The 18,677-nt window shown below is 43.3% G+C and overlaps 1 protein-coding gene across 3 annotated transcripts in view; it reads right to left on the bottom strand.

The window, feature by feature from the left end:
• SORCS2 (sortilin related VPS10 domain containing receptor 2) overlaps positions 1-18,677 on the bottom strand; it is a 116,136-nt gene that overhangs the window by 58,880 nt on the left and 38,579 nt on the right. For all 3 annotated transcript variants that reach the window (XM_070746977.1, XM_070746978.1, XM_070746979.1), the window contains exons 4-8: positions 15,897-16,061; positions 15,059-15,132; positions 4,054-4,118; positions 2,779-2,897; positions 486-575 (exon numbers count right to left, since the gene is read on the bottom strand). In XM_070746977.1, coding sequence (XP_070603078.1) covers positions 486-575; positions 2,779-2,897; positions 4,054-4,118; positions 15,059-15,132; positions 15,897-16,061 — 513 coding nt within the window. The remainder of the gene's footprint in view (positions 1-485; positions 576-2,778; positions 2,898-4,053; positions 4,119-15,058; positions 15,133-15,896; positions 16,062-18,677) is intronic.

Here is an 18,677-nt window from a genome sequence, read left to right as displayed (position 1 = left end):
GCAGCAGCACCAAGTGACCCCACTGCTGCAATGACACTCGGGCAGTTAGCTGGAGTCTTTCCCCGGACAGCAGCCAGCCAGCCAGCCTTGAGCTGATAGCCAATCTGCTCCAAACTCCAGGGCCTCAAGAGGTTTGAAATGACAAAATAGCAGGACTCTGCAGATGGTACTTTCATGGTTCCTGCATTTTCCATTTTCATTTTCAGTTCTTCCTGTGTGCAGGCAAATATCTATTTTATTTGTTTGTTTGTTTATTAATTAATTATATTTCTGTGTCGCCCTTCTCAGACGACTCAGGGCGACGATGTTCTATGATAGCATGTGCAAAAAGAGGTGCAACCCCCCCCCCCAAATAAAATTATGGAAATTATAGAAACTCTTGAAGAATGATTTAGAAATAGAAATACATTTTTCAATAAGCAATTTGAGTAAATCTCTTCTAGTTCAGCAATGAAAGAAGAATTATGGATTTTGTGACAAATTACCTTGGGTAAAGCATACTTTGGCAATTTCATCTGTATAAATTCATTCCGACTATAAGAAACATAGTATTTTGTTTGATTTCCTGAAGACACCTGTGAAAAAACAGGGAATAATTTTATCTCGGAAAAATATGGTAAAAATGTACACAGTAAAGACGTATTTAATTGGGAACATGGGATATAGAGAGAGTACAAACACAAGAAGCACTAATACAATTGTGGTCATCTGCAGAAATTCTTCTTGAGTGAAGTGGGAAAAGAATACCTATCAAGCTAGGGGTAGGTAACAGCTTGCATACTTGCACTTTTAAACATTATTTTTGGAGTGAGAGGACAACTGGGGATACAATGAACAAGCTGTAAAGAAACAAATGAGACTAGCTTTGTTCATCTAGGGGAACGCGGCCCCGAGTCTACAGAGAGGGGCGGCATACAAATCTAAATAATAATAATAATAATAATAATAATAATAATAATAATACAAATGAAAAAAAATGAACTGAACAGACAAAAATTTACCAAATGTGCGCTAGACAGTCTTGAAAGTAGGTACCCAATTAACCAGCTATATAAGGGGTCCCCAACCTTTTTGACTTCAAGGACCACCAGCAGGAAAAGAAAGAAAGTGCTCAGGGGAGGGGAGGCAGACTGGCGCCAGTGCTACCCCTCTTCCCTTCAGCTCTGGGACCTTCTGGGGCCAGGCAGCTTTGGGACATGTACCTATAGAGCTCTGCTGGTCTCAGAGGCTGGCAGGGGCCATGGCAGAGCAAGAAGACAGTGCCTGGAGAGCCAATGGATGGATATGCCAGGTGCTCTCGCTCACCCCTTGTTCCAGCTGTCTCCCAAGAAGTTCGCAGGAAGTGACAGTGGGTGGAGCTGGGAAGGGTGGCAGCACCTGGCAAGGAAGGCTGGGCAGAGAGGCGCAGCTGATTGTTTCTTCACAGTGCCTGCTTTGCTCACGGGGTGGATGGGCTGGAAGCCACCAGTGGCGCCCATCTAAGAAGCGCAGTTGGGCAGGACCAGGGCAGTGCAAGCTATTGCACGGATGGGCCTTGTGGTGGTGTGCTCTCTGCAAGCCAGCGTTCCTGTCAGCTGCGGGCTTTGTGAAGCCTGCTTCAGCAACCATTGGCCTCTATGGCCCAAGGAAAGCACTGGCTGGTCTCCAGCCTGCCCGGTCCCCAACAAGGTTGGTGGTCAGTTATCAGGCAGCCCTTGGTGGAAACACAACTGCTGCTGCTCTGGAGCTGAGAAGGGGGGCAGCGGCACTCTCACCCACCTCTCAAAATCAGAGGAGCAGTTGCAGCTGCCACCAGCCTCTCAGGGGCAGGACCAGACAGGCTAGAGACCAGCTGGTGCTTCCCTTAGCCCAGGCCAGGGGACTCCTGGCTGGCTGCTCAAGCAGGGAAAGACCCCACATGGCTTCCACTGTTTGTTTGTTTATTTATTTATTGGACTTATATGCCGTCCTTCTCCGTGGACTCCATTTGCTTTTCTCGGTAGGCTTTGAGTCCCAGCTGAGCATTTAGGAAAAGGCAACTTATTTAAGGGAAAGCACCAGGATGGGCATCATGAAGCCAGAGCTGGGTCAGGCAAGGACACTGGCTTGCAGCAAAGCCCACCACCATGAAGCCCCTGAGAAGGTGACAGTAGCTCCTGTAGCTGCACCTCTGGTTCTGAAGGGGGTCTGAGAGTGCATGTGCAGCCCTGGGACATAGTCTTGACTTCTGGAGCCCTGCTGCTGTCCCCCTTCTCAGCCCCAGAGCAGCAGTAGCTACATCTTCACCAAGATCTGCCAATCTCAGAAGGCAATGGACAGCAAACTCTAGCTGCTCCCCAGACCAGATGCTGTTTACCAAGATTTCTCCATGGACCACCAAATTTTTCTCGTGGACCACCAATGGTCTGCAGACCATTGGTTGGTGACCTGCGAGCTATATGATAGAATAGAAACTATTTGTCTTTTGGTGTGAAATTTGAAATGAATAATCTACCTGCATAGTAAGGATGATGCAAATTATACAACATCGGGGAACAGTTTAAATTGATACTTGCATTTGTAGTAATCCCATGGAAAAAAATGAAACCAACAACATGAACAATTAGTTTTAAATGGCAGCTTGGGATAGAAAATAATTTATCATTTAAAGGTTAAGGGAGATACCAACATTTGATTATGGTAATTTTTGCACTACCTTCTTGAGACTCCATTTATTTCCTTATTAAAAAGCTTCATAAGAAAACAACCATAGATTTGTACTGAAAATTATGTAAACATTAACATAGTCAATGATATTACCTGAAGGAATATGTAGTTATCTTGTACTGTCAAGGAATTCTTGTCAATCCTACCATTGAAGGGAAATTTCAGTGATTTTTCAGAACAATTCTGAAACTGACAGGTCATGTAGTAAAAATCTGTTGTGAACCAAAAGTAATAGATAAAAGTAAATAAAGAAATTCTTACACCATTTGCCAGAATAAAAGCTGAATGGTTAAAAAAAAGTCCACTCTCTTCAAATAGTATTGATCTGCTATCCTTGACAGCTGGTTTTTAGATTTTTGAGCAAGGTATTTCTGCTAAGATTCAGATACATGTAGATTACAAATAGCAGAATTACACATAATTTATAATATTTTAATAAAACCATGTGAACTTTAGGGTATTTAGTACAGGAATAAAGTATTTTGTAAAACCTCTTAATGTACTTGTCATTTCTCATTTGTGGGTTACAATACAAATCTTTGGTTTTGTGGAATGAAATCTACAAGATTAGAACCAAACATTGAGGACAACTTTGAAGCAGGATTCTTCAAAGAGACAGGGTTCAACCTGGAATACTCAATAGATATAACATTTACAGATATATCAATTACAATTGCTGCAACAGCACAAAATTTCAGAATCCATAGATGTGATCCAGTATAGTTTAAAATGTTCAACTAAATAAAGCAAAAGTTTTTTGGATCTTGTAGTGAAACATTTCTTTATTAGATTCTTTAGTAGTGATCACCGGATCTGTCGACAGGAACAGATGCCAATGCTTCAGTGAACAATCTTTTATTAATGTTTACACAGGCACTACATGAGGACACTTATGGGACACACTGGTTGGCTAAGTTACTTTACATGGAAGGCAGAAATATAACAGATTACAAATAAAAAGTTACATGTGCACTGATTTAGTTTATATCCTCTGGTTTTATACAGAATCTTTTGTTTGCTCTTTGTGTACATTATTAGCTCATTTAAGTATAATGGAGTTGGGGTTATTTTCTATTTGATCAATATCACACAATAAATTATTATTTAAATATAATCAGACTAATTATGATATCCATTTTGATATCCATAATGAAAAATTTTTAGATATTTTTTTACACTGACAATTCTATAGCACATATAAAATGAGCAAAAGAGATGAGTTAAATATGTGAGAATGTGATAGATTAGGGCACTCAGAAAGCAATTCCCATTATTGTGAATTTAACCAGAATTTTTTTGTTAATTCTTTAATGAATTTTAACCAGAAATGTTCAAAATAAAAAACAACTACAATACCCCAATGAGTACCTCCATTTGGATCTTGGACTTCCATATGAACCAAATCAGGATCTTCATCAACTCCATCAACAGCCCTACAAGAGTAATAAAATTGTGGTTACCAACGGAAAACTACAGTTTTAGGGTGAATAAACCTAATAATCTATATTTAACTACTGCCAGTACTGCAGTAGATTTACAGAAAATAGGCTTTCTTTTCCTTGCTTTATTATTAAAATCTCTCAAACTACAAAATCTCTCAAAAAGTTTCAAAAACACTCATGTAAAGGAGGAATGATTTTATTATTATCCAAAACTATACACTTCTTTCCTGATTTATTTCTCAAAAGTTTGATACAGTCCATGTAAATTATCCTATTACAATGATCTCTGAAGTCACATTCACAGCTGAGCAAGATTTTGAACTCTTGATATTTAGTCTAAATACCCAATCCACTACATACACAGTAAGCATTTTTTAAAAGACATAACATGTTTTCCAGCACATAATAAATATTAATGCTACTGATTATATCTAAAGTACGGTATTATCCTTCCTTGAAGGCAGATCTTAAAGAAAACCAATTGCTGGAGAGACGGAGTAACGACACGGACACAAGAGCTGGATTTAAACTGGGTCATTTTTATTAACATAAATTTGCATAATTTATTCATTAAATTTGCATATATTAGCATAATCAACTATGACCCGGAAATGGACCTGCAGGGTCAAACAAACACTTCCGGGGCGGAAATGACGTTAGGGCAAAACTTCCTGGGCAACTCATGGGCGTATCTCGATGCAAGTCCAGGTGAGGGACCACTCCATCACCTGCGACCCTGCCATGCTTTGCATGAGGGGGGTCCCACCGGCTAACCCGAATCCGGGAATTTAAAGGTGCAGGACCCAAAGACAGGTTCCCCCCAGCCGCTCAGGCAGTCGCTCCCTCCATGAGCTTGCAGAGAACCTGTCAATCATCCCCAAAGATGCCCAAGGGAGAACGCGCGGTTGCTAAACCACCCCCCAATTTTCCGCCCCTAACCTGCCACGGAGCGGGGGTCAGATCTCTATCTTGGCCCCCCGACTCCCCCCTCTAGCTGCGCCAGCTCACGCAGAGACCGCTGCAGGTCCTGTAAGAAAATGGCGTTCTCCTGTACTGACAGGTGAACGCCATCGGCCCGGTAAAGCCACGGCCGATCTACAGTGATGAGGGGATGGGCCACTACAACCCCACCTAAATTCCCTGACTACCCTTCCCAGGGCCTTATTGCCTCAACACCTGACCCGGTGAATGGCCCTAAGGGAAATGGTGACCCACAAAGATCCCCAGGGGATCGAAGACCGCACCACATACGTGGCGGGCCACACAACGTGAAGCCACCGCAGACTTCCGCAAGCCTGGCGGGTCCCCAACCGACCCCCAAGCCGTACCGGTCCTTGCCCCAAGAGCAAGACCAGCGACCGGGGCGCAGCAATGGGATGCCGCCCTCCCCGAACAACTGGGCGTAGCCATGGGATGCCACCCGCCCAGCACCGCCTGGACGCAGCAATGGTATGCCGCCCTCCCAGTACCACCTGGGCGCAGCAACAGGATGCCGCCCTCCCAGCACCACCTGGGCGCAGCAATGGGATGCCGCCCTCCCAGGACCAACTGGGTGCAGCAATGGGATGCCGCCCTCCCAGGACCAACTGGGCGCAGCAATGGGATGCCGCCCTCCCAGCACCACCTGGGCGCAGCAATGGGATGCCGCCCTCCCAGGACTAACTGGACGCAGCAATGGAATGCCGCCCTCCCAGGACCAACTGGGCGCAGCAATGGGATGCCGCCCTCCCAGCACCACCTGGGCGCAGCAATGGGATGCCGCCCTCCCAGGACCAACTGGGCGCAGCAATGGGATGCCGCCCTCCCAGGACCAACTGGGCGCAGCAATGGGATGCCGCCCTCCCAGGACCAACTGGGCGCAGCAATGGGATGCCGCCCTCCCAGCACCACCTGGGCGCAGCAATGGGATGCCGCCCTCCCAGGACCAATCTGGGCGCAGCAATGGGATGCCGCCCACCCAGCATAGCGGTAGAAACGCCCGTCCTACCGCACACCCCGTCTCCCCTGCCAGACAACAAGGACCCAGCCACCACAACGGCAGGGTCCCCACCCCCGACGGCACCGTGTTGCTGAGTGGTCTCGGAGCGCTCATGACCCAAAGCAACACCGTCGGTCCATCCTGGCGGGGTTGAATAGAAGGGGACCAAAGGGAGCCCTGGCCTAAGATCTTACCCCGGACCCTCAACTGGCCGTTCGTAGCCTAAAACAGGCCGTCGACCGCCAGCGGTCGGCATCCCCGAATCCTCAGTATCGAGAACGCCGTCACCGCACTAGAGGTGGCGCCACTGCGGAATGAGCGTTCCCACAAGCGGCGGGATCCACGCTTGGCCTAGCCAAACCCTGTACTCCAAAACCCGCCCGACTAAGGCAATGAGATGGAAGGCCAAAAGGACCTAGCAACCAGCGATAAGGCCCTGGCCAGCCGTCCCGCATCTTCACTATGCGGAACTCACCATAAATCCACAAACCAGCCCCCGCCTTAGACAAAAGGCGAGGCCGGCCACCTGGACCTAAAGTCCTAACTGAAAGGCCACACTGCCTAAACTGGACACAAATATGGCCAGGTACACAACTGGGGCAGGCCAGCTGTAGGGGTAACCCGTATCCTGCCTGAACTCCCCGAACTCTGCACCTGTCTGCTGCGAATCCCCCAGAGTGCCAGGCACCACAGAGAGGGCCATAGCCCAGCAGACCTTTACTCTCCTACGCCCGGGAGCCCCCCCGGACTCCAAAGGCGGCCGGGGAACGCCTCTGGCGACTCCCGGGCCCACGGGGTCAGGGTCCAAAACCTGGACAACTGACCATGGGACAAGGCATCAGCGACCCCGTTATCCACCCCGGGGACATGCCTAGCCAAAAACAATGCGTTTAGGGACAAGGACCTGAGCACAAAATGACGGACAAGCCGCATGACCCCGTCGCTCTTAGAGGACAGGGCATTCACCACATGGACAACCGCTAGGTTGTCACACCAAAAGTGCACGGACTTGTCCCTAAACTGCTCCCCCCAAAGCCCTAAGGCCACTATTAAGGGGAAGAGCTCTAAGAACGTAAGGTCCTTAACCAACGAAGAGGCACTCCATTCCGGAGGCCATGCCGACCAGCACCCCTGGTCACCTAACACTACCCCGAAACCACAAGTCCCCGCGGCATCAGAGCAGAGCTGCAACTCAGCTTCCAAAAGAAGCTCGTGCCTCCAGAAAGCCAAACCATTAAACCTAACCAAGAAATCCCGCCACACGCCGAGGTCAGCCCTGACCCCAGCGCAAAGGCGGGTACGATGATGGGGCAGACGGAGCCCCTCCATCGTGTCTTACAACCTCCTGGAAAAAGCCCTACCAGGAACAACCACCCGACAGGCAAAATTAAGAATGCCTGCCAATTCCTGAAGCTGCCGTAGGGTAACCTTCCGGCAACCCAGCACCTCATCGAGCTTTCTTCTGATCTTAAGCAACTTCTCTAGGGGCAATCTGGAAGATTGCACCTCTGAGTCCAATTCAATACCGGGAAAGGTAATCCTGGTGGCGGGGCCCTCGGTCCCCTCAGAGGCTAAAGGCCCCTTCAACAGAGCGCAAAGGGCTTCGAAGACCAGCATTAGAGCAAAGCATTGCTCTAAACGCGCAGGCCCCGCCAACAAGAATCCATCAAGGTAGTGAACGACCGATCCCAGACCGTTGCGCCTCCTGAGCGCCCACTCCAAGAAGGTGCTAAAACTCTCAAAAAGAGAGCATGAGACAGAGCAGCCCATTGGCAGTACCCTGTCCACAAAAACCCCACCTTCGAAATGGAAGCCCAGAAGCCCGAATCTGTCTGGGTGTATGGGGAGGAGCCGGAATGCCGACTCACTGTCGCATTTTCCCATAAGGGCTCCAACCCCACACTTCCTAACCATGGTCACGGCCGCATCAAAGGATGCGTACCGCACCGAACAAAGTTCGTCAGGAATGAAATCATTCACTGACTCCCCTTTAGGAAAAGACAAGTGGTGAATCAACCTAAATTCACCACTCGCCTTTCAGGGGACCACCCTGAAAGGGGACCCCAAGATACGGGAAGGGCGGCTCCGGGAAGGGCCCAAGGGCCCTCCCCTCAGCCACCTCCTCCGCCATTCTGGACCGAACAATGCCTTCATGTCCCACAACCGACCTGAGGTTGTCGGACCTGAAGGCTTGCCCAAACCCCCATGCAAGGGATCCTGAATCCCTGTGAGAAACCTAGCCAGAGAGCAGCCGCTCTCGAACAAGGGTGGTAGTCCCTCAACCAACCCTCGAGCGTGCTTACAACCCCGTTGCAGCAAAGCCCCGACATGCAGCGAACGGGTCCCACACTGTGGTGGCCCCCGTACCTAATACCCCCGGCCCCGATGGGAAAGCCGGCAAAAGGGGCGGGGGCACTACGGCCTGTGTTGGCGGGGTCCGAACCCCCCGCCTGACACACCAGGCCATAGCAAAAAGCTGCCCCAGGTTTAGGTTAGGTTTATTGGATTTATATGCCGCCCCTCTCCGCAAACTCGGGGCGGCTCACAACAATAATAAAAAACAGTACAGTACACAATACCAAATCCAATGCCCACCCATCCAGTTCCAATTGAAATTAATAATCTCATAAAAAACAGTATATATAAAAAACAGGCACACAGTCAATCAATCAACAAAACAACATGGGCAAGGGGGAGGTGTTTTAGTTCCCCCATGCCTGACGGCAAAGGTGGGTCTTAAGGAGTTTACGAAAGGCAGGGAGGGTGGGGGCAATCCTAATCTCAGGGGGGAGCTGGTTCCAGAGGGTCGGGGCCCCCACAGAGAAGGCTCTTCCCCTGGGTCCCGCCAGACGACATTGTTTAGTCGACGGGACCCGGAGAAGGCCAACTCTGTGGGACCTAACCGGTCGCTGGGATTCGTGCGGCAGGAGGCGGTCCCGAAGATATTCTGGTCCGGTGCCATGAAGGGCTTTATAGGTCATAACCAACACTTTGAATTGTGACTGGAAACTGATCGGCAGCCAATGCAGACTGCGGAGTGTTGGAGTGATATGGGCATACTTGGAGAAGCCCATAATTGCTCTCGCAGCTGCATTCTGCACGATCTGAAGTTTCCGAACACTTTTCAAAGGGGCCGGCGGGGGGCCAAACCCGATTAAAGGTGCCCCCCCCCGAAACCCCCAAGAAAAACCAGGACCGGGTGGCCACCAACCGTAATCCCCCCAGCAGGACCCACGGGGGGGGGGGGGGCTCCTAGCTACCCTGGCCAAGGGCCTCATCACCTTCCTAGGCTACCAAATATTAAAATAATTAATGTTTGGCGATAACTGTTGTACTGAAGTTTGACTACGACTTTACTGAAAGAGTAGTAGATCCTTGGAACAAACTTCCAGCAGACTTGGTATATGAATCCCCAGTAACAGAATTTAAACATGTTTGGGATAAAGATATGTCCATCCTAAGATAAAAATACAGTAAACATTATAAGGGCAGACTAGAGGGACCAATAGGTCTTTTCCTGCCTTCTGTGTGTCTATATAAAGATATTAAATAATATTAACCACAATTATCAATATTATTATTATTATGTATGATTTGTTTTACACCACAGTTCTTTTTTAACAGGAATGAAAGAGGGCAGCAAATGGCCGCAGCCCAAACGGGCAGCGCAGCAGCAGAAAGCTGCCGCCAAGGGCCTAACTGCCCTCTTAACAGGGGCCACGAATGGGGGGGGAGGCGCACACGCGAGCCCTCCGCCCGATCCCCCCGTTCCCGAGGGGGCGACCGAACGATCCCCCCCCCCGGACGAAACAGAGGGGCCAACAGCCGAAGACGGCACAGGCCCAGCCTCCCCGCCGGACCCGAAGCCCCGGACCGCTCCACAAGCCTCCGATGAGGCTCTCAAGATGGCGGCCGCAACACGCGGCCGCCTTTTACGAAGCGGGGGGGGCGGGGGCCTCACGCTGGACTGGAAGAAAGCCGCAGGCCTCGGAAGGCTGCTCCAGCTGCTCGCCTGCAACCTCCTCCAGCCTCCCACGAGGCTTCCAAAAGCGGCGGCCGCCCACGCGGCTGCCAAAAGGCCTCCAAGAGCAGACAGCCATGTGTCTGCTCGGGCTGCTGTCCGGGCGAGAAGGCTGAGCCTCGGGCCTGCTCGCCCTTATATAGGGCAAGCAGGCCCCGCCCGGACCAATCAGCAGCCGGGCCAAACAGGCCCGAAATCCCGAGCGAAGTCTCGCGAGACTTCCCTCGGGATCCAAAATGGCGGCCGCCAGAGGGTCCCGTGTCTCCCGGTCCCTCCAGCAAAGCCTGCCTGCCGGGTAAGTCCAGCGCCGTCATTTCAAATTTGTGCTTCCTTCCCCATGTTAAATAATGGTAGTTTTATTAAAAATAGCTTCATTTGAAAACATTATTATACATAATGCTTGTCATCAACTTTGTACACAATTATAAGCACTGTTAATTAAAATACAGTTAATTACATTTCAAATTAATTCACATTCCTATCTACCTCACTAAAACTAAAGTATTGAGAAAAACAAATTCTATTCTTTACTACAATTTAATTTAGTACAATTTAATTATTTATTATTTAATTTAGTACAGTTTAATTATTCTTTTAAATAAATAGTTACAAAGCTCACTATAATACTGAGACTAAAACACCACAAATATGTTTGGTTGAATTTTTACTTCTTCGAAATACAATTAATTTCAATATATATAATCTCCCAAAAATCTGATACACATAATATTGTACTTTCTAGGCAAATTATTTTGTTTAGCTACCCTAACAAAACATTCATTTTTATATCTCTATCAAATCTCTATTGTCTCATCAATAAAATAAACTGTGAAGTTAACCACTGGAAAATACTGAAAATCTCCCTTTAGATAAAATAACATTAACAAAGTAATTTGCATTAAATTGGGTTGACAGAAATATTTCTGGAAAGAAATACTGTACTGAATATGGATTTTTAATATTGTATCACTCCTTAGGTTCCTTAAGATTACACCTATTTACTGTACTTTTTGCACTATAAGATGCTTCAGATCATAAAATGCACTTAGCTTTTGGGAAGAAAACAAGAAAACAAAAATCTGCCTCTTCCTCCCAGCCCCAACACATGGCTCATCAGGGCTCCATTCTGTTGTGCCCATCACTGGGCAGCTAAGCAACAGCTAGATCAAGTCCTCCCATAGCCCCATCAATCAGTGGGCTGGCTGACCAGAAATGGCACTATTGCTGCATGCTCTGTGCTTACTGCCTCTTCTGGGGAATGCTGGAGCCTTCACCATGGTGGTTGAATCAGCCTCCCGGAATACCGCCAATCAGCTGTTCCAGATGGCAGTGAGAGGTGACAGGCTGCAGTGAGAGGCAATATTCACTCCATAAAACATATACAGACATTTCCACCCACTTTGAGGTGGGGAGTGTATCTTATAGTGCAAAAAATATGGTATATATATTTCAAAATTCCTTCTTATTCCTTCTTATTCTTAGGTAGCTTTTCTGTTTGGTTGATATATTGCTTTGGTGTTCTGTGTGCTGTTTTATTTTCTGGATTTTATGAAGGCACTATTTTATTTTTTTTATTTTTTTAAAAATAATCGTATCCTCAAAACAATTCAAATTAAACATACACTAAAAATACTCTAATGTCTGTGTTCTTTCACTTTATTTTGTAAATTGCTAAAAACTTTGTCCAAACATACTAATAGAGTCAAGATCTCCAATTTATAATACTGGCTTATTAATAAATTACCCTTTAATCAAGCAGCATTATTCATGACTACTATGTGATGGCTAATTTGAAACATGATGCAGGTACTTTTCTAGAGGGGATTTTGTTTTCAATGTAATGAATAAACAGTCTCCTATAATTAGTACGAAAGTCATGTTTTCTGGCACTTTCAGTTACTTGCAGAGACAGAAAATAACTTACTCAACACAGTATGTTTAATTTATTACTGTATTTTAGCCATACTTTTTCTTCTGATATTCCTATCTCGAGACATAGCTTATATATACAGAAAACAAGCTACTCTTTTGATACTGCAGACAGTATTCAGTACTTATGTGTCTAGCTAGTACTTTAATGGTTCAGATTGCTTTTTATCAATAATTTTTTTCTCTTTAAGAATCTTCAATTATCTTTGTCACTTGTAAAATGCTCTATAAAAGCAAATCACTCCTTAACAGAAACTTGGTATGTGTATTTTACAAGTGATGGTACACCTGCACACATGAAAAATTGTTTATGTGATAATCTATTCATCTTAGGATGCCACAATTCGGTCATATTCACTCTCACATTCAACATTAAGTAAATTATATATTGTGGGGAAGAATGTGCAATTGGTTATTAGCAACTGGGTTACTCTGAGTGCCATCTGTGAAATCATGGAGGTGATGCTTCTCTAGAAAGCTGATTCAGAAACCTGTAAAGGTTACAGATTTTCCTAGCAGAAGTCCTGTTTCTTACATGTATCACACCTTATTATGCACAACTCCTGATGATACTGCTCAAATCCTGAGAAGAGCAATAAGACTGCCTTGGATAGGCTGCATGGATCTCTCAACAGAAAGATGCCTGAATCATGTGACAGAACCTTGGGGGCACTAAGTGAGAGGAGCAATTACACATTTCCCAAGCTCATGTAGCTAAAAGATTGGAGTGGAAAACAGTGCAAAACAGCACTTCTGAGTAGTAATAACAGGAGTATGGCTGACAGAGAAGCCTGAGGTGATGGCAGCTGTCTGAGATTGCTGAAGACCCCAAGCTACTCCAGGTCCATGATCAACACTGCATCCAAATCCCATTGTGCAGGGTAAACACAAGGAACTCTCTCATTCCACCTAACACCACCATTTAACTATTATAACTGGGACAGCCAGGATGCCAACCATTGAGTGAAATGGTCATGTGGACATTCCACTTAATGATTGCAATGATTTACAGCCACAAGATGGGCTCAGTTATGGTCATAGGTTGAGGACAATCTGTACTGTAGTCTAACTATTTTATGATATTCTGTAATTCCTCTGGTTTTGTATCAATGAGGTTCATCACTTCAAAGCAATTTTTGATATTTTCCTTGAAAACACAGGTTTATGTTCAAGATCATATCATGGATTCTGCTTGCCTGCCTTTCCCTTTAGCTTAACTTAGAGCTTGCATATGAACAGTTTGTGATATGTCCCACACTCAATATATGCCAATGTTTTTGATGGTATAGTTGAGCTCTTCTACCTTCTTCAGACAATAACTTCTTCAGTCAATGAACTTTCCACCTTCTTCAGTCAATGAACTCAATATATTTAAAAGATCGTATCTACCTTCCACCTTCTTCAGGCAATAATATAGTCAATGAACTCAATATAGATAAATGATAAATAGTGGTAGCCTTCTTCACTATGGCCTAATTCACATACATTAATGATTGATTGATTAATTTGTTAATAGGAACTAGCTGTTCATATGGATTTCTCTTTCAAAGGCTGCATTTGTCTGAAAAAAGAAGATAAATGATAAATGTTGGGATTTTTTAGAGTTAGATTCCAAAGGGCACTGTTGATTCACAAGTTCATAACAAACAGTTGAGAGTTATAAGAACACACTTGGAAAAGAACTGGAAGAAATCAAGTCTTTGCATGGACCTAGAAAAGCTTAAAGGCAGTGCTGGTTTCTAAATGCAAACTGCAAGAATGCATTATTTGAATATCAAAGGAATGGAGTGCTCTTTCCTTCAACATCCAAGGACTAGGAAAATAGATAGGCAATATAATGCTTTCAACCAAATGAAATGCAGATATGTCTTCCAGGAGAAAACAAATACAGAACCTCTACAGATATGAAGTGACCATTGTCCCTAGGCTTACATTTATTAATTTGTTTATTATTTATTATTTTGTATTAATTTGACTTATATGCTACCCAATACCACAGGACTCTGGGAAGCGCACAACAACAACAAAAACAATATACAGTAGTAGAAAGTCAAATTTGAGCACTAATAATAGTAAAACTCCTTAAAATAACCCCTTTATAAACATTAAAAACCCTTAATAAACAATTAAGTAGGCTTCTGTTAAGTAGCTACAATTTTTAGATTCTGAATATGAATAGTCCTCAACATGCTCATAATTCTGCATATTTATAATTTTATTAATTTATAATATGGCATACAAAAAGAATACAAAAGCAAATATCAGGGAAATTAGATACCCACAATTGAGCCCAAAATTTCTGTTACTAAATGAGACATTTTAAAGTGAATTTAGCCCCATTTTATGGCCTTTCTTGCCAAAGTTGTTAAATGAATCACGGCAGTTGTTTAGTTTAACTATAGGATTCAGCTGCAGAGATGATTTAATCATTTAAGCACCAATTAGAATATTACATTTACTTGAACCATCAGCTACAAAAACATCTGTATATAAGTAACAACTGATAGAAATTCCTGAATTCCTGATTTACATCATGATTCAGTTTGCAAATCAGAAGGTTAAAAAGCTTTGGTGAGTATGTTCAATGCCTTATGCAAGAACATTTGATTTAATAATTGGCAAATGAATAATCAACCATTTTTGGCAAAAAAATCTTCCAGTGCCAGAAGAGTGACTTTCTAAAATTTAGTCTTATTTCACTCAGGGCAGGTGCTTTGAAGCAATGAATGTTTTAGAACTAGATATGGTAGGAAATCTTTCAATAAAACATAAATAATAAAAATTAAGTATAAATTGCTTAAGTAAAGCAGAAAAATGGAAGGTATTTTCCTTATCATGTTTAAATCTTTTAAACTTTCTCAATTACTATAAATACTAGCGAAAAATTGAAGATATTATATAATATAGTAGAGTTGAGTATAATACCCTCAAAGATTGAAAAATATCACTTTTCTCCATAATTCTTGTTCATGTAATTCTGGATAGCAAGACTATGCCTCTTACCAATAAATATGATCCTTTGACACATGATCTTGTATGTGACTCCATTTTATTCCCAAATCAAGAGATGTATAAAGCTTAAAATGAAAAAAGAAGGAGAAAACATATTTTTATTTCCTCCAAGAACACAAGGTAAAAGCACAGGACTCTTGCAACTTTTCCCTTCAGCAAATTGTGAGGTGGGGTAGGGAGAAGTGAATGGTTCAAACTCAACCAATGAATTTTCATAACTGACCACTGACTTGATTTAGTCAAACATCTGGCTCTTGTATATTTTAAGATATTTAAAACATATGTAAAACTTTACATAGTCTTATCCTTAATATTTTTTGTCAAGGAATAAAGCATATACAAATTTGTACTGAAAGCTAAATTAATAGCACAGAACCAGAAGTGTAAATAGCTTAAGTGTTTGGTACAGATATTCAATGCAGATTCATTTAAATGTTAAGCAAACATGATTGAGAAGGAACACAATATTTGGATTCCTATAAATGATCACACTGTATAGAGACTGATTCACATTCACAAATCAACCAATCAGTAACTGCAGGACCAACTAATGACATAAAACTGCAAATAAATCACTGTTGCTAATGTTAAATTTAATGTCATTTATAATATGATTTAATTCTATTTGTGATTATTCATCTGTAATTGTTGAAAATGATATGCATGTAGATGTGATATGAAGTATTTTGGAAAGGTTTTTTTATACTGGTTATATTATAGTATTTTATGCTGTAAAATAGTTTGATATTTCATACTGTTTCTCCAAGCTGTCCAGAACCTATTTCAGATATATCAAAAACAAAGTCACACAAGATTTTTAGTTATTTACCTGTCCCTCCTTGCTGTAAGCAATCACCTTATCTTCCTGCTTTGGATGAAATATCAGTGTTTCCACAAAAAAACTAATGGGCTGCTTTTGAAAAGTAGCACCTTCATCTGTGCTAATAAAAAGATTCTGGTCCAGGTCATTGTGGGAAGAACTTACAAGAATTATCTATAAAAAAAAAGAAAGCAAAACAAACGAATCAGCCAAGTTCTAATATGAACTGCACATATTTTTATTTAATTAAAAACAAAATAAAACAGGAACTAAATAAGCAATGCCTTAGGATCAATTGATTCCAAATACAGTATATCAAAAGAAGTATTCTGCCAAGTATTCTGATAATCTCCTAAATCCTCACTGTTTATTTAAAGACTCCTAAAAATTGAAGCTTAACAAAACCTCGGGAGATTTTCTAGCTAATCCCTAGAGGTTTTCACATTAACTACAACTTTCACATTTTGTAAAAAGAAGCAACAGGTTTTATCACACAAACGCATGTTGTTCTGCACTTGTAATAAGTGGGATTGCAGTCTAATAATCTGAGTTTAGGTCTAGTTTGTATCAAAATCAGCAAAGAAGTCTTGGGAGGTATCATGAAACTGGAAAAATATATCCATTCAACTTACCTTTCTAATACAGTCAGGTATGCTAGGAAAATGAATATAACAAAACTCTATTATTTATTATAAGCCTTGTAGAAGATTTGTGGGATGATGAAGAACCAAAGGGAACTTGGAAGGCAATGAATTAACTGACCCAGGAACCAACATCAAGCAAGGAAGAAAAAGTGCCTCAGATTCTATTCTGGATTCCACAGTATAGGGTTGAAGGGTTGACTATGATGGGCACCCACAGAGGAGAGAAGCTGTGGCCAATGTCAAATACATATTGTGATGCAACTTTTGCCCAGTTCATACTTGCATTATGATGCTGGACACAAATTTGTAAAGGATAGAATTTGCATTATAGCATCATGATGAATAGTTTTCTCATTTCAGAAAAAAATCTCAGCTTGCTGCAGACATTTTGACAGCTGGTACAGACAAAGGATTCTCGTGCATAAATGTGAAAGGTAAGAAAAATCCTTGGATTAGTGATCTCATTGTTACTCCTTGCTTTCTGAATCAATTATATACTACCAACTGAATTGAGGTGAAAGCCAGAAGCCATTTATATAAAACTATCCACTTGCTTTGAAAATGACATGCATTTTTACATGTGTCTGTAGCCATTTGCCTTGAGCCCAACCCTGAATATTCTAACTGACTTCTTGGATATTTATTAAATTGATTATGTATTAGGTATGTTCACGGTCTAGTTTCCTCACTGAGAGCTAGCAATTTGGTTGGGCAGGGCCAAAAACCTGGTTAAAAATTAAGTTTGGAATCACAAACTAAAGTTTCCTCACTGAGAGCTAGCAACTTGGTTGGGCAGGGCCAAAAACCTGGTTAAAAATTAAGTTTGGAATCACAAACTAAAGTTTCCTCACTGAGAGCTAGCAACTTGGTTGGGCAGGGCCAAAAATCTGGTTAAAAATTAAGTTTGGAATCACAAACTAAAGTTTCCTCACTGAGAGCTAGCAACTTGGTTGGGCAGGGCCAAAAATCTGGTTAAAAATTAAGTTTGGAATCACAAACTAAAGTTTCCTCACTGAGAGCTAGCAACTTGGTTGGGCAGGGCCAAAAACCTGGTTAAAAATTAAGTTTGGAATCACAAACTAAAGTTTCCTCACTGAGAGCTAGCAACTTGGTTGGGCAGGGCCAAAAACCTGGTTAAAAATTAAGTTTGGAATCACAAACTAAAGTTTCCTCACTGAGAGCTAGCAACTTGGTTGGGCAGGGCCAAAAACCTGGTTAAAAATTAAGTTTGGAATCACAAACTAAAGTTTCCTCACTGAGAGCTAGCAACTTGGTTGGGCAGGGCTAAAAACCTGGTTAAAAATTAAGTTTGGAATCACAAACTAAAGTTTCCTCACTGAGAGCTAGCAACTTGGGCAGGGCCAAAAACCTGGTTAAAAATTAAGTTTGGAATCACAAACTAAAGTTTCCTCACTGAGAGCTAGCAACTTGGTTGGGCAGGGCCAAAAACCTGGTTAAAAATTAAGTTTGGAATCACAAACTAAAGTTTCCTCACTGAGAGCTAGCAACTTGGTTGGGCAGGGCCAAAAACCTGGTTAAAAATTAAGTTTGGAATCACAAACTAAAGTTTCCTCACTGAGAGCTAGCAACTTGGGCAGGGCAAAAAAACGGGGCGAATCGGGGAGAGGGGCGAATCGGGGAGAGCTAGCAACTTGGGAGGGCAAAAAAACGGGGCGAATCGGGGAGAGGGGCGAATCGGGCGGGCGGGGTGTAGCGGCGAGGAGGCGCTGGGGTGGTGGTGGAAAGTAAACATTGCCAGCCTCCGAACTGCCGTCGCCCCACCATCTGCGCATGCGCGGCCATTTTTTAAAAAAAAAGAGAGATCACGCATGCGCAGATGGTGTTTTTACTTCCGCGCCGCTACTTCGCGAATAATCGATTGTCGCGAGGGGTCCTGGAACGGAACCCTCGCGATAATCGAGGGATCACTGTATATATATATACAAACAAACAAACAAATAAATATGCTGCTTTCCACAGTGCTTTCTATGTTACAATAGTTGGTTACTTAGTGCACAAAAATTGCTTTAGTTCACAAAGGCTTCTCCTTTGTTTTAAACCTTCTGCTTTGTAATTTTACAATAATTTCATAGAATCATAGAATCACAGAGTTGGAAGGGACCGCCAGGGTCATCAGATCCAACCC

The sequence above is a fragment of the Erythrolamprus reginae genome, chromosome 3, assembly GCF_031021105.1.
Source record: "Erythrolamprus reginae isolate rEryReg1 chromosome 3, rEryReg1.hap1, whole genome shotgun sequence".
Taxonomy (NCBI): domain Eukaryota; kingdom Metazoa; phylum Chordata; class Lepidosauria; order Squamata; family Dipsadidae; genus Erythrolamprus; species Erythrolamprus reginae.
The sequence above is the reverse complement of the archived record's forward strand: the minus strand, read 5'-3'. Positions and strand labels throughout refer to the sequence as shown.